Below are 25335 nucleotides of genomic sequence, written 5' to 3'. Positions count from 1 at the left end.
CAATGGTTGTATTATCAAGAGCGAGGACTTTAAATTTTGTTTTTTCATGAGAGAAATTTGGGAAAAAAAGTAGTAGCTTGTTTTCTTCAGGGTTGAGTATGAGTTGTGAGTTACAAAGCCATGTTTCAGTGACTGTTAAAGCTTCCTGAGTAATTTTTTGGTGTGCCATGTTTTCAGATGTGCAAATGAGTGTGGATCATCTGCATCCTTTGTTATGGAGACCTGTTATGTGGATGTGTGGTGGGTATTGGTGAGAGTGTTAAAGAGAAGACATCCAAGGACAAAGCCTTGTGGCTCACCGGTGGTGACTGGGAAGTACAGAGACAGGGTGGAGTGCCATTTGACTAACTAATACCTATTGGATATGTAGCTTTTGAACCATGAGACAGACCTAATGAGGACATTTGAAGAAGAGGTTTGCTGTGACAAAGTGTGTTGATGGCTTCAGACAGTTCCAGAAATAAGGAGGAAGAGATTAGTTTACCGGTATATCTAGCTTTACTGGAAGCATCTATATGGGTTAGAAGTGCAGAGTTAGTGCTATGGGAAGGATGGAAGTCTTGTTCTGTGGGGGATACGAGTTTTTCATGCAGGACTTATTTTAGCAATTCTATTTAAATATGTTTTACAAGTATTTTGGAGAAGGGGGGATAAGATTGATATTAGTCTAAAGTTAGTAATGTCTGTTAAATTTCCTCCTTTGCGCAGAGGGATAATGTGTGAATTTTTCCAGATAAAGGAAATGTGGGATTCCTGGATTGACCTATTTATAAGGATTGAGATAGCACAGGGTGGGAGGTTGGCATAATGGTTAAGGTATTTACCTTTCAAACACAAGGTGCAGGGTTTGATTCTCACATGGGGTAATTGGCTAGGCTTAATATGGCCCACAAGGGCAGTTAGCCTAGTACTAATCTATGAACCTATGAACAGTCAATGGTATTGGCTGCTATTTTAAGGTACTCGCTTGGAAGGTCATTAGCTGAAGTGGAGCATGGTTTGCATTTGTTTAGGAGTAGTTTTATAGAGGATGCGGGCACAGGTTTGAAGGTTAAAGTGAATGTGGTAGTACATGGGTTAGTTTTAGATGTTGGGCAATTCTTGGTTAGAAATGTTATACAATCTATGAAATAAGAGTTGAACTGTGTTGTGGTTTTGAGTGATGAGATATTGGGAGAAGGGGTTGGGGTTGAATTTTTGGCCAGAAATCTATATTTCTTTAGTGGCTGTAAAGAATTTTTTAGGTTTATGTTTACTATTATTTTGAAAGTTATTACAGCATAGTTTTTTTTGTCTTCATTAATGTACTTTTTAGTATGATTGCAAAGTATTCAGTAGTTTTCAATATATACTGGTGTTTTATTGTTTTCTATTTTTGCCATTCTTTCTATGCTTTTTCTCTACCCTGCACTAGCATTCTACTCATTTTGGTAGCCAAATTGCATTGTTTATAGTGAATAATGGGAGTATTACCTGTGGGAGAACAGGGAATTGTTTGAACGGTAAACAGTGCAAACATATTATTCAGGCTGAACAACTATTCATCAATGTCAATAGTTTCAAATTTATTAAAGGAAACTGCTCAACTACAGGGATAGTTTACTTAGCCACATGTAATATATGCCCATCATTTTACATAGGAAAGACAGAGAGAGCATTAAGGAAAAGAATTTATAAGCATAACTACAACATTAAAACTAAAAGGTTGGTACTCTGTATAAACATTCTTGTCTATGTCCCAACTTTGAAGGTTTTACTTTTGGCATTATTGACAAGATTAGCATTGACCCTAGGGATAGTGACTGGGAGAACCAATTTCAATTTAAGGAGCTTCTTTGTCAACTTAAAATTATTGCCGGTGCACCACCCAGGTTAAACAAAACTATTTCAATCAAACCTGTTTTGAAATTAAGGTCTGAAAAGTTGTGAATCATTGATGTATTTACTATTTGGCAGTTTTTTCAGGAAGTTTTAACTATTTTTATTATTTATAAGACATAGATTGTTTTAATCACATCATGGTGTTTTATATGTAGTGTACAATTTTTATTTATTTGTTTATTTATTATATGTATTGTAGTTCCCTTGAACAACTGTTTAAATTTAGTTCTTAATAGTGGAAGCTCCAGTGTGTGCGTTCAACAGACACAATTCATTCAATTAGCTTTAAATGATAACTTAGAATACAGTTAATAAAGTGTTCCCCAAATCAATAATTCACAAATCAAAATGCAGCAACGCTAGGCAGGCTAGGTTCCAACAGCAATAAAGACCCATCCAAACTCCGAGATATAAAAAAAAAAAAAAAAAAAAAAAAAAAACCTAGATTTATTAAAAGATTTTACAATTATATGATGGATTTAGCGCTTTCGTCCACCAAACGTGGACTTCCTCAGAATCCGGATTCTGAGGAAGTCCACATTTGGTGGACAAAAGCACTAAATCCATCATATAATTGTAAAATCTTTTTAATAAATCCAGCTGTTTTTTTAATATCTTGGAGTTTGGACAGGTCTTTCTTGCCATTGGAACCTAACATGCCTAGCGTTGCTGCATTTTGGTTTGTCGAACTTCAATTGATAGGAAATTGAATAACAGGGCAAGTTTTAGTATACATATGACCGTAGGTACTTGATTCTTTTATTCTGATGAAGTCACAGTCAGAGACGTAAGCTTTCAATACTAGTAAATTCTAATATGCATGTTTTTTCATGTTCATTCATTTATTTACTAACCTGCTTCCTTCATTGATACGCTATACATTTGGTTATTAGTTTTTTTCATATAGTGTATATACATTGACTACTGTCTATGTATAAAATGTAATAATGTACTTAAGAAAATATATCAACATAATTTGACAGAAAATTAGCATTCCTAGGGGTGTCCAATAGTCTCATTTTTGCATAAATTGGATAACCTGGGGATCTTAATATGTTTATTCTTTAGAAGATTCCTTATAAGATGCCAATACTAACTTGACAACAAGGAAATAAAACTAAATGAAATATAGGTTCATAGGTTCATAGGTTGGTACTGGGCTATCTGCCCAAAGGCATATATTAGCCCAGCCACGTTGTGCGGTATTTACTGCCCCTTTAGTAGTTCCCTATACCTTTGTACTAGCAGCTAGTACCCTTGGCCCCTATCTAGTAGTGCTGTTGGTGTGATCCCCGGTGTGAACTTTCTGTTACCCATCCACTCATCAAGGTTCCTCTTGAAGAGTGATAGTGAGGGGCTCTGTCTTATGTAGATCAGGATCCTGTTCCATAGTAAGGGAAGTCTCTGTGAAGGGAATCTATCACTCCAGCATGTTCTATTCATTGTTGTGTTGAGGTTTATATCCCTAGAGTGTGTAGCTTGAGTAGATTTGGTTTTGCTAAGATGGAGCATGTTCAGCAATTCTGGGTTGGACATGGCTCTGTACATTAGACAGAGATCACCTCTGAGAAAGCGGTATGCAACAGAGAACAGTCTTAGCTTTTTCAGTCGTGCTGCATAGGGCAACTGTTTGAGGCCAGTAATCCTCTTGGTTAGGTACCTTTGTGGTCTCTCCAGCTGCTGGAGATGTCTAGCCAGGTACATTCCAATTGGTGCATTGTACTCAATAATGGGTCTGATGAGGGAAGAGTAGAGGGGCACCATTACATCCTTATATTGATGCGAACCCTTTCATGATCAGATGGGTCACATAGAAGGATTTTCTAACCACTTTGGCAACATGATTATCAAAGGAAAGCTGACTATCTACTTGAGTCCCTAGATCCTTATTTCTTCTTCAGATTTCAAGGGATTACTTCCTATGTTGTAGTTTGCGGGTACTCTGTTTTTTCCAAAGGGGATTACTACGCATTTTTTTGCATTTAGCTTGAGACCATGTCTTTGACACCATGCATCAGTCTCATTTAGGCCCTTCTGGAGGATCTTCATGTCAGCCGGAGACTCTATTATAGCACCCAGTTTGCAGTCATCCGCAAACTTAGTCAGCTACAGCCCTTCCGTGCTTGCCTGTACTTCTGAGAAGTATATGCCAGACAGGAGGGGCCCCAGGACAGAGCCCTGAGGCACACCACTCATTACTGGTCTGGATTCGGACATAGATCCCGCTACTCTTACTTTATGGGATCTGTCTAAGAGCCAGTTTGTGATCCATCTTGTGACGTAAGGGTTTATGCCCAGGCTGTTGAGCTTATCAATAATACCTGAATGGGGAATGGTGTCAAATGCTTTAGCAAGGTCAAGGTAAGCCGTGTGTACCTCCTTTCCCTTATCTATAGCCTGAGTAACTGTCTCAAAGAAATTCACCAGGTTCAGGAGGCATGATCTGCCCTTGATGAAGCCAAACTGTGTGGGGTCCAGCGACTGGAGGTTCCCAATCTCTCCATTTATGAGTTCCATAATGATTCGCTCCATAGCCTTACAGATCAGACTGGTCAGGCTTATTGGTCGGTAGTTGCCAGGGTCAGTTGTGGCCCCACCCTTGTGTAGTGGGACCACCATTGCCATGCGCCATTCTATAGGCACATATCCTGTGGAGAGGCTGAGACTGAACAGGGTATTAAGATGCGGGGTTAATTCCTTTTGGAGCTCGTGTATGACACAGCCTGGGACACCATCTGGTCCCATGGAGGCAGTGTTTTTAGCTTTAGATAGAGCCTTGTTAACCAACGTATCAGTAATAATTGGACTTACACAATCCCCTAGAATGGTAATAGGCCTTGTAGGTGGTGAGGGGGGGGGGGTTTGCACTGAACCTGTCAGCCAAGATGTTGCAATGTCAGAAGGGTCAGTGTATTTTGTTCCATTTTGTACTAGCTCAGAACAGACCTGAACATTGCCATTTAGGTTTTTGACGTAGCCATAGAAGGCCTTATGGTTATCCTTGGCATCCTTGGCAACTTTCTTTTTAAAATTAGCTTTAGTTTACTTGATGAGGGCCCTCAATTTCTTACTAATGCTGATCAGGGATGATTTTTCTACTTGAGATTTGGCCTTTTTTTGTATGTCTCCTCCTTTTATTGTAAAGTTTGCTTATGGCCGGGGTCCACCAGACTGGTTTCTTCTTGCTTGAGGAAGGAGTCTTGGTTTTATTTGGGATAGCATGGTCCATGCAATCCTGAAGATGCATATAGAGTGCCTTGGTGTAGGATTCTGCATCCTGGATATCATTATCCTTCTGCAAGGGAATAGTGAAGTTTTCCACTTTGGATGCAAGTAGTTTGAAGTTTGCTTTGGAAAGGTTTTTGACTATGGTTTCTTTGACTGGGGGAGGTGGAGTGGTGAGGATGTCCAGGGCTATCAGTTTGTGGTCGGATCTGACTAAGGAGGGAGTGATAACGGATGTGGTACAATGGGCACCCATATTTGTGATGATTAAAGCCAATATGTTGTCCCCTCTAGTGGGAGAACATACTAGTTGTTCAAGGGCATTTGAATTTATAAATTCTATGAATTGCTGAGCATAGGAGTTGAAACATTGGTAATTTGCCCAGTCTATACCAGGGTAGTTGAAATCACCCAAGATTATGGTGTTGGGTAGGACCTTTATATTTTCCAATATACTACCAAAATAATTAAGTAACCAGCTAGCTAATTAAGTAAATGAAAAATATATAAAGCAATCTCAAGCTGTGTTTTGCAATGCATGAAAAATGCTCTGCAGCCCCTCCTCTTATATATAACCACTCCTGAAGGAAGAGGAAATTCTGGTTTCTTTCATTTCCTGAGGCCTTCAGGACCAAAGTGATAGCATGTAAGCAGCAAGAGCATGAGCTTAAAGTTCTCCAACAAGGGTATTATGCCAAAATCAGTGCTGGTAACTCAAACAGCAAGATTCGTCTTACTAACCAATTAGCCATCTTGTGTCTTTCCACTGAATCCCTGAATCTTCCCATATTATTTATTTATTTTATTTATTTGACATTTGTTTATCAGGAAAGTCCGACTGGGACAGAGCCCATTTTCCGCAGAGGCCTGGGGAGAAATGCTCCAGATGCATGTCTTTGGAATGTGGGAGGAAGCTGGACCACGCAGTGGAAATCTATATGAATGTAGGGAGGACATGCAGACTCCACACAGAAGGCACCACAGCAGAAGCAGAGAGCCTTTTGCTGTGAGGTGACAACATTACCCACTACACTATTGCGTCACCATTTTTGACTTAACCTTTATCAGGAAGAGGGTCACAAAGCTGACATGTAAATATCACACCTGACTGTCTCTGTCATCTTCACATTAAGCTATGTGTTTTCATTCATACTTCATTTCTGAAGGATGCTACCTGTTTGGACTTAGTCAATCCTTGCACATCTTGATTTATATGTCCATCATACTTCCACGTCCCACCTTTCCTCAAGGGTTTAAATATTAAAACTAATTTACAATCATTTTATATGGCTTCTGGTGCTGACTCTGCATCACTCTGTTCTCTTTTTCTGAGCAACCTGTTTTCAGGGTTTTCTGCTCTTGGTTGAGCCATGATCTGATATGATAGCAATCGTCAAACTAGTTTTAGTGATTCCTCTGTCTAATCAAAACAGGACTTTTTAACAGAGTAAAATCTTAGAGCAGTGTGGATAAGGGAGGACGTTTATCTTCTTTTCCCCAATGCTGTGTGATCTTGAAGTTAGTACGTGTAGATATATAGGCTGTAGACATGGGGTACAAGGGGGTGATATTTAATGATATTGACTTTATATGGAATTAGTTTCAGTAGATGCTTACTCAGTGTTTAGGCATATATCTCCTCTTTGTCTACATCTTGGAAGAGGTACATCCCATAGACCTGCATGCACTAATCCACACAGGATCTCAACAGTGGTCTGCTGAAAGCTAACAACTCCAATCTACATGAAGTAAGTTTCTCCATGTATTTACTCAAGTGTAACTTTGATGAGTGGATGAGGAAATTTAAATTTAATTCCTGTCTACCAGCTATGTCCCTACTAAAACGAGGATGCTTGTTAATACTGGAGATCATACCCCAGCTAAACCCCCTATACAAATAGTGGTATCAATGCTTTTCAAATACATTTGGGAAGCATGCCTAGGCTTCAAAGGGCCCTTTTGGGTTGCTACCCTAGTAATTACCTATGAGCAACATACATTTTACTGCTGCAGGGTTCTCTGATGTACAACACATCCTGGTCATTCTTACAGGTTTTTCTCTGTGACTGTCAACTCATAAGCAGCAGATACAAACACTCAGATATTTTACTCTTTTTTTTTGACTTGTTCTCATTTTATATTGGTTGTACATGCTGTCCATACAACATGCATTATTTTGTTGACCACAGCAGTAATGTTCTCTTGGGTATTACACCACTAGAGGTAATTAAACAGGGTTGTTGTTGTTTGTCTTTTGGCTTTTCCTGGTTAGGGGTTGCCACAGTGGAACTCCGGTCTGCTAATGATTGGCAGTAGATTTTCATGAACGCCGAGGTGCCAGCTCAACGTTCAACCTTCAAAGAAGGCATGCCCATTTATGCATGTCTTTCGAACGCCCACCCAACCGCGGGGAGGGCATGCAGACTCCACACAGAAGGCATTCCCCACACTCCAGGCGAGAATCGAACGGGAGAATTAAACAGGGTAAATTGTATAAATTGTACGAGTAGCATGATTTTATCATTTTAATTTATATAGGACGTTTTTTCATAAGGCTCCCTTAAATTTGAATTCTTCAGAACACAAATTCTGGCCACCTTGAAACTATTTCCTTGAGTACACATATAACATTAGTAGATATATCCTCACAACAGAAATTAGTATAGATGAATGTCTTCAAGGTAGCCCACAAAGTAAATTACTCTAGCAATACTAGTCTAGAGGAAAGAGGAGGTAAAGCTGAGTGACTTCAACATAACAGTGATATACAAGATCACACCATCTAATCAACTCTCCCAGTGCTACCATAAGCACCGTGCAAAGCACTTGATCCAAGACAGGGCCTTGTGCTATTTTGTATTCTGGATTTGGGTAGAAGAGTTAAACTGGAGACCACCCCTGGGTTTGTGCTGAGGACCATTTAAGAACAGTAGAGGACAAAATACAGTATGATTATAACCACTTATTCAGGGCACTGTGCCAAAATATTTTTTGCATGTGGTGCAAACCACCCCTGCACCCCACCCCTCGTTTAATATTCTCACTCCAAGGTAACTCTACCTCAAAGAAACAGCATTTGGTTTGGCAAGGTGGTTAAAGTATTTACTTTACAGACACAAGTAACATGGTTTGATTCTTACCTTTGGGAAGCATGGTTAAGATTAAAAAAGCCACCCTGTCATCATTAGCCTACTATATACATATGGGCAAATACATATTTTTTGACTTATTCTAATCAGAGTGAGATGAGAAACAGATTTATAAATGCAATAGTGAATAATTGCTATAATAAGTAACTATCAATAGAGACACATCATTATACAAGAATCTGTGCTTGAGCAAAAAAAACCTGAACAAACAGCTGAAGAAAAATCTTCCTTAATAGTCCATGTGATTTAAATGTATGTAAGTTTTATTTTGATTTTTTGGTAAAATTGCATCCTTATCTTAATATCCTCATGCCTACCTCAGCCTTGCTGTCATCGCTATGGTATTTGATCATATGTGGTTGAAAGTGTTGCTTATGTAAACCAAACTAAGATTTCAATATTTTAATATGTTTCAGAAATGTTTGTATAAATAAGCATTAGATTTTGTTATGTTGCTTCATCTACATGCCTAAAGCAGTGTACCACTATTTTATTAAGTGGGCAATCAACAACATTATATTCTAGTGACTAAGATTTCAGTTAAATATTATAAGGCTATATTTCTATTATTTACAAAGTAACACGACTGACATTGTTTAAATATTGTATTATTGTACTGATTGTGAAAGGCTAGTTTGGATTACTGCCTAATACAAGTATACAAAACAGTCCCAAAGATAGCTATGGGCCATACTTCAAGTCGCATTCCTCTACAGCCTGGTCAGGGGATGCTTCTTAAAGCAAACCTTCCAAATGTTTAATTTTGCAGAATAGGTAGACTATACCACTGACTGTTTTCAAACACCATGCTGCTTATTAAATTTAAATACATGGAATATGCACAAACTCAAAGCTCACTAAGAATAAAAAAATAAATAACAATCGTTATTACAGTAACATTGGTGTTTACAATATAACCAAACACCCAGTCATCCCTGGTACTGTAAAAACACTAATTCTGAAGTCGCTCAGCCTTAAAGGTAAATAACCAATCATTCGCTTTCACAAGTTTAAACAACTTTAACTTATTATTGGCACCAGCTTTGATGTTTTGCTTTGAATTTGCATTCCTGTAACATATAGGTATAAAGTCCTGATTATGATACAGATGACCAAGGTTTGATTAGTTGACTGGGCAGTGGAAGGACTGAGGCAGGGGAGGAAGGGAGTGAACAGTCAGTGTTGGCTCAGCTATCTTTACGGAAGAGAGATAGTATGGTCCTTTGCTCCACTGACCCCCATAGGAGTAGTGGAGACTTAAGCAGTGAAATTGAGTTTCAGGTCTCTTGCCCAACTTAGGGAATGAATGGACTGTCTCTAACCCCAGAGGAGAAGTGAATGCATCAATAGAAGGTTGATCTGGGGGGGGGGGGGGGGCTTGATGGCAAAGGGATAGAAAATGTGTTTGCTTTGATGTTAAGACACATTATTAATCCACCTTTGAAGACACCATGTGGTCTTCATGAGTACTTACTAAATGAATTGCTATTCTATTACTCTCTAAGTCTTGTGATAAATTAAAAAAGAGCAAATCACGTCAAAGAAGGAATAAGATGGAACACAAATGGGCAGACTGTTTTACAATGGAGTTATTAAAGATTTAGCTAAAGAACTAGGTGTAATACATTATTTTAAGCCAACTCTATAAAAGTCTCTACTTTCTATAGGTCAAATTGGGTATCTCTGCTATACAACACTTAATAATGAAATGAGTCATGAGTGGGTGAGTGTGCTGTAGGTAGATGTTTGAGAAAGAGGAGAGACATTTTTCTGTCAACATACTCCAGGATCAAAGATGCATTGTATGCTTACATTTAGGGTGTGGCTGCATGGATGTAACTAGGTATACCTCATGCATGCCATGGTATGTACTTTTCAAAAATAATTTCTTTACCATGTCCACTGAGATGTACTACAATCTTTTTCTTAAAAATTGAAAAAAAAAATCATATTGTGTTTAGCCGTATAGTTTTCAATGGCTTTTTCCAGAATTTCTGCTTGAATATATAGGTTTTATCTTTGATGTGTACTTTCTGGAGTTGTAGGAGTATTATAACTGTGGGAGAAAAGGAAATGAAAACAAAGAAAGTGAAATTTTATAGAAAAAGTTAGAATTCCATATTTTAAGCCCATTAATGGAGGACCCTTACTTGTCCTTTGAAATCTGTAAGAAAAAATAACTGGTGCAGTGACTGTATTTGCTACCTCAGCGTACTTAGTGTCTGGTTCAGATCCTGGTTGGATTGCATGATCTACAAAGTCTTCATGTCCTCTTGTGCCTGGGTGGGTTTTGGCCAGATGCTCAGGTTTCTTCCTACACTACAGAGATGTGCGCATGGTTGATCTGGTTAATCTGTCCATAAGTGAGAGTTTTTCTTGAGAAGGACTGACACTGCATCCAGTACCGGTGTTCTGCCTTATGTTTATTGCTAGCAGAGATAGACTCTGTCTACAACATAACCCTGGATAAGAAAAATGATTACCAGAAAATGACTTAATTAATGAAAGATAGAATAGCCTGTTCTGTAAGTCCACTTAGCATTTTATCCTGCCTTCTTTGCTATCCTTCCTTCGTGCTCTTACAATTTATCTTTGCGCTCTTGAACGCATCCAGATGTTCTTTATCCCAAAAGAGATTTGTTGAGAATGTGCATAGAAAGGCACGGTAGTAAATCAACTAGAGTATCATACTAAGAGAAGTGTAGGGAGGAGTTAGAGAAGTTGGGGAGACAGAATGTAGTAAACAGAATGCAGTTTCAGCATGGATAAATTAATTAATAATGTGTGGTCCCAAGTACAGTACTTTATGATTATCTGCACTGACCCTCAGCTCCTACCTCTCTGCCCAGTCTATCAGCCTTTCTCAGCCTTTCCTAACATGAAGCAAACACCATCCATTGCTATACCCAAACTTGTCATGGGAAATTCTGTTTCCTCAGTTATGTCTGAAACGAATATTCTGAAAAGTACTGGCACAATCCTTGAGTTACTCCACCAATCACTTTTCTTATTGTTCATATTAATGCTTTAACCTCTACCACCCATGGCTTATGCTTTAAGTGTGCAGCGTTTCAGCCTTAGGTCTACACTTGACTTCTTTTGTTTTCCTAGTAGCAGCTTTTCATAGTCCTTGTTAATATCCAAGTGAACAATGTCTCTCTCTCTCATGCCAAGTTTTCCTACAGCCCAGACATCAACTGAATCAAATACACCTATTAACATCTTCTCACTGTCAACCCACATTGATTGCTGTCCAGCATAAGAAAACAACTAGGTTTTCCCTCAGGATTCTTTCCATAGCTTTCCTTGTCATTGCCATTAGACTAACAGGCCTGTAGTTCCCTATACATTCCTGCTTGCCCTTGTCGAAGATCTGTGTCAGGGAGTCTGCCAGTAAAGTGGCCAGATACCTAAGGACACTAACAGGTAGCTCTTCCAGTCCCTGGTCAAGCAGCTAGTTCCCCTTCATCTTTCTGATTTTCTGGGCTGAAGCCTATCCACCACTCTCATTCTCCCCAACACTCTTAGCCTTGTAACTTCACCTTGCTTTTCATTATGATGACAAACATGAATATTTATTTATGAAATATTTATTTATTAACTCTGCCTTTTCATAGTGGTCAGCAGTCAACCCCCTCCTTATGCTTAGTCTGGCCAGGCCTGTTTATCTGTTCCTTCTCTGTACTATATATATCTAAAGAAACCTTTGTTCGTCCTCTTCCTGACCCATTCTGCCGAGTCTCTTTCAACTGGAAGGTGTATTACTTGATAGGTATCAGAGATGAACAAATACCATGTGCAAAGTACCGACATGTGCCTACCTCTCCCAAGATATGGGAAGGCAGTGTAGTCAGCACTGACATCTGTAGGGAGGTACACATGACTGGGCCTAACACTGTATTATCTGTTTCAGTGGCACAGCTATGAATCAGCATGAGGGTGACAAGGGTAAGGTTATTAAGGAAATCCTCACAGAGTGGGAAGCTAATGGGAGATAGACAACAAGGAGTAATATATAAAATGGATAAAAAAACAGCCGTGCAAATTATTTTTAGACATAACTTGGTATAGTAATACACTATACAGAATGCAGAGGGAATTAATGAAACAAATAGAGTCAAATATCTGGAAACATTTTTGTGTGTATTTTTACCAAAGCAACCTTTTTGTATCAATTTATTATAGTAACACCCATCTCATTTAGAGTTTAAAAGTATTTTTCATCCTTTTCTTCACAGTCTACATTTTACTCATGTCTAGACCAACAGTCTCACATTTATTTATTTATGTATGCATGTATTTATGAATCTTTAGATCACACAGTACACAAGTGGAACCTGAAATGATTTGAACCTAACACTCTAGGGCTATGCACCAATATTCTAAACCACAGACTGTATGTGAAAAAACATGTGATTTACGTGAATGCCCATTTGGTTGATTTCTGAATTAATTAAAGCATATGGTTGAAAGACTGTCTAGTTAAATGCTCATTTATTTAAATTCTAATTGACTGTCAAATAGTATGGTAAAATATACCATGTGGAAAATGTTTCAAATCAAGCTTTTTTGCAGGAGGTAAGCACATTTGTACCACCCACCCCCTTACTTAAATATGCAAATCTGACATTCACAAAACTTTGGAGTAAAAAGAAAAGACCACATGCAGGTAATTAGTACCAGTGCATGAAGAGCAGACACACCAACAGCAGCGGTAACTATTCTAAGGTAACACTGATAACCAGACTAAAACATCATGTATTATAACCACATCAGTAGTGGTTAAGTATAGGTACCACTGCTAACCAGGTTAAAACATTATTGTTCCATTGCTCTCAATCCAGCACTTACACTGCAATCAGTCCACAACTTTATAATAACTCAAACTCTCTCCTCATAACCTTCAAACTCATTCAGACACATCATCCCAACCCCCATACTACAAGATATACTAAGTTAATTAACAAGCTAAGGAATCTTCTATTACACTCCTTAATACAAATGAAACTCTAAGCTGATATCCATCCTAACCCAGGTCTGAATAATAACTTATCACCCTGCCAGCCCTCCCCCCCCCAGGCTTCCCAACATCTTCTGTCCAATCTACTTCACTCCCCCATCCCTACCCTCCTCTCCCAAAAACCTCTACCTCTGACCTATTTTTTACCAGTTTCAATCTTTGCAACCTCATAAATCTCCTTCTTCTTTCGGCTTTTTCCCAGTTAGGGGTAGCCACAGTGGATCACCTGTCTGCTCATGATTGGCAGTGGAGTTTTACAGTGTCGAGTTGCCAGCCCGGCGCCCAACCTTCCACAGAAGGCACACACATGCACACACACACACACACACACACACACCGAGGGTCAATTTAGAGTGTCCAATCCACCTATGGCATGTCTTCGCAGCCTCATAAATAAAACTAACAAATTCCATGCTGCCCTAGCCACCTACTCACCTGACATAGCCATGATAACCGAGACCTAAGCCACACATTAAAGACAATTAAGTTATCACACACACCTATAGCATCATTAGACAACACACATTAAATAAGAGAGGCATTGCAGTGGCCATTATGTTTAAAGACACCCTCAGAATTGAACTACTTAACTATGTCTATCTAGATCTACCCAACTCCAAAATCCTAAATACTCACCTCAAAATCTATCCCAGCAAAAACATAATTATCATCATCACCTTTCCTACCATTGAAAATCTACTGTCTTGGGCATCTACCAATTTCAGCCAAGAAACTATAATTCTTGGTGACTTCAATCTTGACTGACACTCTCGCTCATCTAGTACCCCCTCAAGCTTCATAAACCTTTTCAACTTCACTCAAACCATAACCTGTCCAACTTGCACAGACAAACATTCCAATAAGCAGTGAAAACTAGAGTGGATTCTGACTAATAGACCTAACCTGCACTGCCTAGCTGGATGCCTGCCAGACTCCCTTATTAACCATTTTCCAATCTTTCTCTGCAGAAAACACATAACCACTCAATGCAGCATCTCTTACAAATTCATCCGTAATACAAACAATTTCTTCCCCGCTACCTTTAACCTATTACTTCAACAATGTGACTGGACACCACTTCAACACTTCCATCTAGACCTGGCTGTCCAATATTTTAACAACACATACCTTAACATACTTAATAGTCTTGCTCCCAATAGAAAAAGTATGCCAAAGAGCCAAGCAACTACCTTGGCTATCAAATAACACCAAACTGCTACTTAAACGTAGAGACAGAGCATGGTCAGCTTACCAGACTACCAAAGATACATCCAAACTCTAGGCATATAAGCAGCTTTGGAATTTAGCTAAAAAACAAATCAAAAAGGACAAAGAAACCGACTTCCAGACCAGCCAACAAAAACACCTAAACAACCCCCAACAATTCTAGTAAAGTATTAACAACCTCCTTAACCATGGTCATACCCCAACCCCTGCCTCCGACTCTACCAACAACTCTGATCCTATTGCTACTCAATTCCACTCTCACTTTATTAATTCCATAACCACCCTACTGGGCACCCAGACCATCCAACCACTTACCCTTCCCAATCTTGCTCCAGATAACCCCCAACCCCCTAACTTTTAATACATTCAAACTAGCCACATAAAAAATTAAAACCCTGCAGTCTTGCTGCTGATCAACTTCCTAATGAATTTCTACAGATTGCAGCACATTCTATCACCTACCCCATATCTATCTTGATCAATCATTCCATTACAGAACAATACATTCCTCTTCTCTGGAAAGTATCACACATCATTCCCCTCCACAAAGGTGGACCTTCCAGGGAACTAACCAGCTACCACCTCATAGCCATCCTCTCCCCCCTCACAAAAAATCTTAGAAAAAAGCATCCACAATCAGCTCCTTTACCACATGCTTAGTCACAACCTGCTATCTAGCTCTCAGCATGGCTTTTGACCTAAACATAGCACTAGCACAGCTCTAATATCTTTTACCAACACCATTAGTTATCTCCTAAATGAAGGTCACTCTGTCTCTTCTATCTTTCTCAATATATCCAAAGCCTTTGAAACTGTTTCTCACCTACTACTTCTAGACAAACTCTCATCTTATGGCCTCACTACTGCATCCCTAAGCTGGTTTCATAGTAATCTTTCCAATCATTCGCAAGCAACTAAATGGGCAAACAGTCTCTCCCCCCTACTTCCCATCTCAGTCAGTGTACCCCAAGGTTCCATTCTTGGTCCCCTTCTCTTTACCGTATTTACTAACAACCTCAGCTGGCCCACATTGTCCAGTACGTTGATGATTCGACACTTATATGCTCAGCCCCCTCACCACTAGAACTTCAAAGAATAATGCAAATGTCCTTTCAAGACATAAAAAATACCTCTTAGAGCAACAACTCATACTTAACCCAAACAAAACTTAGATTATAGTCTTCAAAAACAAAATATCCAAACCTGACCAATCCCGTCCTCAAATGGAACCAAAATAGAGCCCACTAACCAGACTTAACTTCTAGGTGTTACAATAGATGAGAATCTAAAATTCGACAAGCATATTTCTCTATCAAGAAAGATCATGCCAAACTTAGCACCCTCTACAGGGCCAAACCATACCTCACTCAGAGTGCCAGATTAGCCACTGCTTGGTCACACCTACTTTTCACCCTCCTATATGGGGCTCACATATTCACAAACCAATGTAAGAATGAGCTCAACAACCTAAAATCCTGTTACAACAAAAGCGCTAAAGTTGCCACTAATCAACCATACAGGACCCACCACTGCACTGCCCTCTCCCAGCTCAACTGGCTGGAACTCCCTAATTGTTTATCACTTAATCAAATGGCCATGACCCACAAAATAATCTAACAAACCAGTAAATGCCCTGCTCTCACTAACCTTGTCCAAACTAGTACTAATACCCAGTCCCTCAGATCCTGCAACAAGCTAATGCTAAAGGTCTCCCACTCCCACAGTTACCGCAGTGACTCCCTTTACTCCCACAAAACTGGCAAATTATGGAACACTCTTCCACAACTCATCACACAAAATCCTCACCACCACAAGTTCAAACAACTCTTAAGAACTCCCTAGCCAAACACTGGCTTTGCCCTCGCTATTGGCTAGGCTAATGTTCTTCCTACCTCCCTGTACCACACCTTATCCTCTACTCTAACCTCTTACTATACTCCCTCCATCTCTCTGCAAACTCAGCAAACTCATAATAGATCTCATACTGTTTCATTGATAGACAGTGAATCTTTGTTTCCAGGTCATACTGTACATACATTTGGAATAGGAATTAATCTCCCTGTCTTTATTTCACTGTTGATATACATGCATACTGTCTCAGAATTTATTGTACACACTGTCTTTGCAATCTGTATTCTGTAAAAGTTTACAATGGCTTGTCATTCCACTTGAGACTCTGTATACTTGTGTACACTCTTATTTGTATTCTGTACTGACTACTGTACTATAATTGTATTATAAAATTATTATTATAATTGTAGGCTTTATTGCTGCATGTGGAGCTTTTCTCCCCAGGCCTCCACTGAAAATGGGCTTCTGGCCCATTCGGACACTACCCGGTTAACAAATGTAATAAAAAATAAATAAATAAATAAAAATCTATTTCAACCACATTACCAATGGTTATGTATAGGTGACACTGATAACAAGGTGAAATCATCTATTTCAACCATATCAGCAGTTTTTATATATAAGTAACACTGATAATCAGGTTAAAATGTCATCTATTTCAAACACATCAGCAAAAGATGCAACTTCTGCAGGTACATTAAGACAGGTAAGAACTTAAACATCAATGGTCAGCACCTTTCCATTTCAGGCAGGTATAATTGTGAAACTAAAGGGTTTGTGTGTGGTTTATCTTGCTTTATGTGAAAAATGTGACTGTTTTTATGTGGGTAAGACCGAAAGGCACCTGAAACAGCGCATTTATGAGCACATTTATAATACACGTAAAAACAATCCCAAAAATGCTTTAGCCAGACACACCTCAGACCATGTCCAATATAATTTTTCTTTTACTACCTTTTGGCATCCGGGGGGGTCCATGGTCTTTAATTTTAGAAGAAAGGGAATTAGTTTGGCAACTACAGCTTAATGCCTTTTGTTATCCTGGTCTCAATGAGAATTGTAATGTCAAATGCTTATTGAATTTAAAGTCCTTAGACAGATGACATATGTAATAACTTTTAATATGTTGAGAAGTACAGCTTTATTCTCTATTTCTATTTTTATTATTAATTAATGTTTTTTTTATTTTTCACATATTTAAAAATGATATTTAAGCAACTTTTAAGGAAACAGGAAGTGATGTTTTAAAGCTTTTTCTATTTAACTGATGTAATTTCCTTGTCACCTTATCTGAAGAAGTTTGTCAACTTTGGCAGACGAAAGTGCTAACATTAAATTATTGAGTGGATTGCCGACCTGTGCCTTTTGGTTTAAGTTAGTTTGTTTTTAACACATTATCTATATTACATAAATGATAATGCAGAATCTTCCAGTTTGTAGTGTAATTATTATCTAGCCATCTAAGAATGAAATGGTTTTAATTTAAAAATTGTTGCTTTTGCATTTGTAGCTATATTCAGGAAATTAATACCTCCATTATTCCAAGGTCTAAAATGATGATATAAGCTGAATCAAGGTTTATTTGGATACCACAGGAAATTTAGAAGCAACTTATATAGTGCTGGACAGTGCAGTGGTACAGTGATTTGCACTGTTGCCTCACAGCAAGAGGTTCTCCGGTTTGATTCTTGGCTGGGGTGCCTTCTGTGTGGAGTCTACATGTCCTCCCTGCATTTGTGTGGGTTTACTCTGGGTACTCTGGTCTCCTCCCACTTTACAAAGACATGTGTCTGGAGCTTTTCTCCCCGGGCCTCCTCTGAAAATTGGCTCGTTCCAAGTTGAACTACCCAGGTAAGCAAATGTTAAATAAATAAAGTATTTATTCTTTTAATTTGGTTCTTATTAGATGGTAGTATAACAGATTGAGTTATGTATAATATTTTTGGAAATAATATTAATTTTAATTACTAGTCTATCTTCAAATGGAATGATAATCTTGGTCCAAGGGTTAATTAAATTAGATAATAAAAATATGCTCTTTTTATAATTTAAATTTGAAGGTCTTTCAGTAAAAACTTCATCTGATTCTACCACAGCAGCAGCAGCAGCAGTGATTATGTAAATGTAACACTGATAACCAGATTAAAACATCAACTACATCAGCAGTAATTATGTGTAGGTAACACTGACAACCAGGTTAAAAATGTCATCTATTTCAACCACATCATCACCATCAGCAGCAGTGACTATGTATAGTAACTTTGATAATCAGGTTAAAACTTCACCTGTTTCATCCACAGCAGGAGTGATTATCTATGGGCAACACTGATAACCAGGTTAAAATGTTATCTATTTCAACCCCATCAGCATCAGCAGTGATTATGTATAGGTAGTATTGATAATCAAGTTAAAACATCATCTATTTCAAGCACAGCAGTAGAGATTATGTACAGGTAACACTGATAACCAAGGTCAGACTTCATCTATTTCAACCAGAGGAGCAGCAGCTATTATTTATGGGTAGCGGTCATATCCAGGATAGAACTTCTTCTGTTTCTACATGTTTTGCTTTTCTGTCTCAGAACCATATAACAATAGCTTGTTACTTCATTACTATAACTGGATAATATAATGACAGTAACAATAGCTTGTTACATCAGTACTATAACTGGATAATAGTATTATGACAGTAACAACAGCTTGTTACTTTATTACTATAACTGGATAATAGTATGACAGCAGTTACTTACAGTGGATTAGTAGGACAGGGCCTCATAGATACATCTAAGATCCAGGTCCCATATTATGTAAACAAAAGTAGGAAAATGTATTGTTAACATTTATTAAATCAGACAAGTATGGAAAGTTTAGCTAACACAGAAATGCACTGAAGACTGGATTTGTATGCCTTCTTTTTGACTACAGTTTGCAATTGTGTCTCCTCACATCCCATCACCCTGCTCCTATCTTCCTCAACCTGCTTTTGTTTAGGATTCTTGTCTCTACATATACTATTCCATATGTTATAAATTTGTAAATAAGTTTCAGGTCCTTAACATTTTTAATTTCTGTTACAGCAATTAGCTATTTTTTCCTAATTAGTTATATTTATGTAAATCAATTGATATGTTATCATGTTTCTGTGTTTATTTATTTATTTAACAAAAAAAAACACTTCCAGCAGCTCACAGCAAAATCTCCAAATGTACAAAATCCACAGTCTTACTTAAAAACGTTTATTAGGTAAGGATTTTCACAAACAGTAAGCTTGCTTCCTCAGACCTTAATAAAAACAGCCATAAAACTCATACTTTAACCCACCTCACATTTCAAACCGGGCTATCACCTGTCATTTCTAATTAACAACAGGTAACCCATTCATTGCCAAATTACATAGAGAAAATACAGGCAGCAGAAATACAGGCAATAGAAAATGCAAACAATAAAAATATGTATCAATGGCAAACATACCAAAAATAGAGTTATACACTGCCTCATTTTATTTCATTAATCTTCTATTCTTCAGCTTTGATGTAATAGTGGGTCTATATCATATATTCAAAATTCTAAGATGTCGAACACCATATGTTCAAACTTGGAATTTCGAATATTGAAAACATTGAACGCTCAGAATAGCAAATTTCTTCCTAGGGAAGAAATTTGCTGTTCCGAGAAACATACATAAAACACAAGCACACAAAAATAAATAAACCACACACACATACACCACACACACATACAGTTAACAAAACCCAACCCCACACTAAACCACACATATATTACTAAATATCCACTTACCTTAACCCGCACCCTAACCCTAAGGTCCGTAACTATCGCACACATACCCTACAAAACTATAAACAAACAAAGCAATAAATACACACACATACAGTTAACAAAACACAACCCTACACTACACCATACACACATTACTAACTATCCACTTACCTTAACCCACACCCTAACCCTAAGGTCTGTAACTCTTGCACCACCGGGGAGGAAATCGCAAAGCCACGGAATGGCCCACCAAAAACTTTCCCTACGTAAGATTTCAATGTTCCGGGGCATCGCTATTTTCAACATTCGATGGTTTGGGTTCGACATTTTGACATTCAGTGTTTTCTGTGTTCGAAATTTTGATATAGACCCGTAATAGTCATGTGGTTATTAAGTCCCATCCCCAGATGTGCACTAAATTTTATTATCCATTTTAATTCTCACTCTTCAATGATGTTACTAATGTTCCCTAACCTAATATTTTCATGTAAAATCTCAAAGACACTGAACTTAAAATAGTGCTGACTGCCTAACTCCAAAATGTGTTTGGCTACAGCACTATATACATGCCCCCTCCTCAAACAATACATATGGTCCCTAATTCTCTCACTTAACCTTCTGTTTGTTTTCCCGATGTAAAATGATGCACAAGTGCAGCAGCAAGCAAGATAGACCAAATTCCTGGAGTTACAGTTAGCATCTGTCTGTAACACTTAAGATCTACCAGTGTCAGGATATATGAACTCTGTCCCTTTATGAATATATCCACAGAAATTACATTGACCACATTTGACTGTATCCATACCCTTCGGTATAGGAACTAACTGTGAGTACATGTTCAAATAACATGGGTTGGGAGGGTGGCCTAATGGTTAAGGTGTTTGCCTTACAAACACAAGGTGCAGGGTTTGAGCCTCACAAGGGATAATTGGCTAGGCTTACAATGACTCGCAAGGGCAGTTAGCTTAGTACTAACCTATGAACTATAACCTTGGCATCCATGCCTTAAGCGCATAATAAACAGGTTATGATTGACAAACTGATCACAATCCTCTATATCTAATTCATAAGAAAGCATTTACAAATATATTTTTCCTGCAGGAAAAATAATGGCATAGACAGCTGATTTAAGTATTAGTTTGTAAAGACTGGGATGAAAAAGATGGAAAATGCGCATACACAGTTGTAGAGATTCCTTAAAAGGAGAGTACTATATGGTAACTGTAACTGAAACTGTTGCATTATCAGTTCATACCAAAATTAGTTTTCATTATTTATTTAGCAAGTTATGTAGTGAAACAGTATCACTGATGAAACTACACCTGCATCATCACATCGGAACTGCTTCTGTACCAAATGCTTTTCAGGGTTTGTTGTTGCAATTATATATCCTCTAATATTGTCTAAGTCTGAAAAGGTTCACTTTTTTAATACCTCATAAATAGTGAGAGTTTTTAACCCTCTGATCTGCCCCACCAGTACCCTGAATGGCACTATTGTCATATTCTTTCCCTCTAAATTACTACTTTCCATCGGTTATAGTTACAATGGCATTTTTCTTATAAAGGTAATGAATTACATATCAACAAAATATTAAAAAAGGTAAAAATGTAACCAATAAAAATCATTAGTATGATGAGATCAGCATTTTGTCGTATTATAGTTAAAGCACAGACGCTGCACATCTATACAGAATTGACAGAAAAAGTAAGACATTGCAGACCCTTACCGAATCAGCATCTTGGTCAATTTCAAGCTGAATCCACTTCACAGAAACAAACTGTGGATTACTCACACCTAGGATTAACCAGAGTAAAACGAAGGCTGCCGCTGTCTCCTTATATACTCTTTTTAGTATTAACACTGTAGGGCTGGACTGATGAAAGCAAGGTTGTTGGCTTATAGCCAGCCTAGCAGTGTATCAGTAAATACTAGTATTATGTTACTGAAATGCAAATATATTTATATGATATAAAGTGTTAGATGAATGCATGTGCATATATACATACCCACACACAGTCATGCACACAAACACACATACACACGCACGCACACACACACTCACACACACTCATACACACACACACACACACACACACACACACACACACACACACACACACACACACACACACACACACACACACACATACACACACAGATGCATGGTACTACAGTCTTCAGAAAGACTTGAATTATTGCTTAGATCTTATAAAGCATTTGTTCCTTGTGTAACCTTCACCATATTCCCATCCTCAAAAAGAGTATATACAAAGCTTTCTATATTACTGCATTAATATTCTCAGGGGGCAAAACCTTCATGTTACCACATTCTGAGACCACCTTCTCAACAGCCATTTCTCCTGAACATATGCAGACAAGAGGAGCTTCCCAGGGAGAGTATGAATAGATGTAACCCCTACAGCATACATTCTGGGCATAGACAATACTTATTAGGGCAGAAGCTATGTAATACAAAGTCACAGGTTACATAAATTGTCCTTCTGGAGATGTCCTAATTCTGTTTAAGCATTCAGGCTAAGTTAACCAGCCCAGCTCCTCAGGACCATTCAAAAGACTGTGCACTTTAGGAGACACAAAAGCCCCACCCTGCATATTTGTTATCCTATGCTATATAGATTTACTGATAGCTTCCTATGAATCATGTTTGGTAGTTTTCCACATCTTGAGTTAATATAACTGCCCTCCTTAACCTGTTTGTCTTCAGCCAGGGGTCCCCAAGATATAGATAAATAATTGCACTTAGGCAGAATTCAGTAGTATCTTGCTCATATTTTAAATGTGTTTTTGTACCCCTCCCTGGACTGAATAGTAACTGTGTGGCCCAGAATGAGTGATAAAATGCACACCATAGATGATAGCCCAAGCAGACAGAGTCCAAGATTATAATTTTTGTATAACTTTGCAGGCCAGTACTTATAATCAATTCATACGGCCTTCTTGAGGCTGAATTCTTTTCCATATTCTGCATCGCTTCCCAGTTGTTACTGGTTGCTTCCACTCCTTGACTAGGCGGTTGCTTTGAAGGCCATTTTTTGGTTTAAGTCACTGCACTTTACTTAAATGTTTTAGGCTCTTTTACCATTTGCTAATGGATCATATTTCACCTTTCTCTTGCTTGTTCAGCTGACTAAATTCACTTATGTTACTAAAGCTACCTCATCTATCTCATATTGTTTTAACCTATTACACTTTTTTCTAAACCCACTACCTACTCAAAGACATTTTCATGTACACAGCCACTGTATTTGCCCCTTCTTTAAACAGTGCATACCTGTTTTCTGAACCTCTCTTTGTTATGAAAGATAGCCATTCCCAGGGGCATCACTGATTCTTATGATGTGTCTGGAAGTCTTTGTCTTGTTCCCAACTAAAAAAACTATGTCACTTATTTGTGCAACCTGCTGCACACATGGGATACAAGAACTGCATGATGGCATGCTATTCAAGGACTATCCATTCAAGACTGACTGGTAGTTTGGCATACCTTTAAATTATATCTGCCTATGTGATTTGCTGTTCTCAGCCTTCTACATGGAAGGTGTGGAATATGCTGCTGTCATATAAAAAGGTTAAGGGGTTATCAAAACGCAATTTAGTCAGTTAGGCTTGACTGAATGGTCTTTGAATAACCATTCCTCAATGTGATGACCAATATCATTTAAGAATATATCTGCTCATAGCAAACAACTGGCAGAGGATGCCAGGAAATCCTGCAGTACAGCCCATCTGCCATCCCTCCTCCAGTAGAAGATGCCTCCATCAACCTGGTTGTGCTCAAATTTCCCCTTGGCTCAATTGCTACACCACACCAACCCCTGTACTTTGTCCCATCTGCAGCTGGGTCAACTCTTATCTCTCAGAGAGTGGTTTCCAGTGCCCGTTGCCAATGTTCCTTTAACCTGTCCATTACCGGTATCTTCTAGAAAGCTGTTCCCTTTCTAGTCAATGACCACAATTCCACAGGATCCTCAACCTGTCATTGGACAGCGTCTGTTGTCAATCTCATCTCACCAGTTAGTGAGAACAGTCCTGTAACAATACTGCATGATCGCTTGATGATTAGAGCTCTGTCAACATGCCCTCAAATGCCACAAGACTGGAGACCCCTGTCAGCTTACCCCAAATTGTAAGTGACTGGAGACCTCTCTCAGTCATTGATTTGGGTACCTTTTGTCTTGTCGCCATAGTCTTTGTGATGTATGCCCCTTACCAGCTTGTCTTCTTTCAGTCCAGGGTTCAGAGTTCATAGCCCCTCTTATCTGCAGACAACATGTCTCCATACATGCGTTCCACTATGTCTGGCCGAGTCTACACTGATCAAACTATCAGCCAAATGAAACAAAATTGTAATTTACTCATTCATTCATTCATTCATTCATTCATTTATTTGTTTCCTGCATAAATAAATGAATGAATAAAGAAATGCAACATAAAATAAAAATAAACAAATAACATATGACAGGGGGAAGCCCATCTGTACTGTTCCACAACCTGTTATTTATATATGCTAATTGGATGTTTACATGACCATGGACAAAAATGAAAGGATGAAAAGGTTTGAATTACTGTCAGAGCAGTAATAGGAACTTCATGACCATGATTCTGAATGGAAAGCAGTGACCAAAGAGTTCCAAATCAGGGAAATAAAATCACTGAGTAGAAATCTCAGCCAGTTTACACTCAGCCAAGGATAGGGAAGACATGCATTTGTTTGCAATGTATGTGCGCCTGCTGCATCAGTGCATGTATATTTGTACATACATGTGTATTTGTACAGGTATATGCTTTTTCACATTTGTGAGCATATGTCAGTGTGCATGTTTGATATGTAGATATGCATGTGCATACACATTATTCTTTGTATATACATGTGCTTGTGTGTGTGTGTGTGTGTGTGTGTGTGTGTGTGTGTGTGTGTGTGTGTGTATATATATATATATATATATATATATATATATATATATATATATATATATATATATATATATATATATATATATATATATATAGATATATATAAAACAGATGATATCTATCACTGCTCTCCTGTAAAGTTGTTTATTCTAGGGTAGCAAGCATGCATGACCCCCATACAGGGTGGGTGCACCCACAGCCCCTGTGTGCTACCCACCATAAGGGATACTTAGATATGCTAACTTAAAATGCATCCTAGAAAAAGAG

The 25335-nt window shown here is 38.3% G+C and overlaps 1 protein-coding gene across 1 annotated transcript in view; it reads right to left on the bottom strand.

Annotated features, from left to right (window-relative positions):
- The window catches only part of LOC122797837 (putative GPI-anchored protein pfl2), a 192060-nt gene extending 170175 nt beyond the window's left edge, over positions 1–21885 (bottom strand). The window contains exon 1 of the mRNA XM_044066358.1: positions 21860–21885. Coding sequence (XP_043922293.1) covers positions 21860–21870 — 11 coding nt within the window. The 5' untranslated portion in view covers positions 21871–21885. The remainder of the gene's footprint in view (positions 1–21859) is intronic.
- Between the last annotated feature and the right edge of the window lie 3450 nt (positions 21886–25335).

The sequence above is a fragment of the Protopterus annectens genome, chromosome 3.part1 (assembly GCF_019279795.1).
Source record: "Protopterus annectens isolate FY-2018-M chromosome 3.part1, PAN1.0, whole genome shotgun sequence".
Classification (NCBI taxonomy): Eukaryota; Metazoa; Chordata; order Ceratodontiformes; family Protopteridae; genus Protopterus; species Protopterus annectens.
The sequence above is the reverse complement of the archived record's forward strand: the minus strand, read 5'-3'. Positions and strand labels throughout refer to the sequence as shown.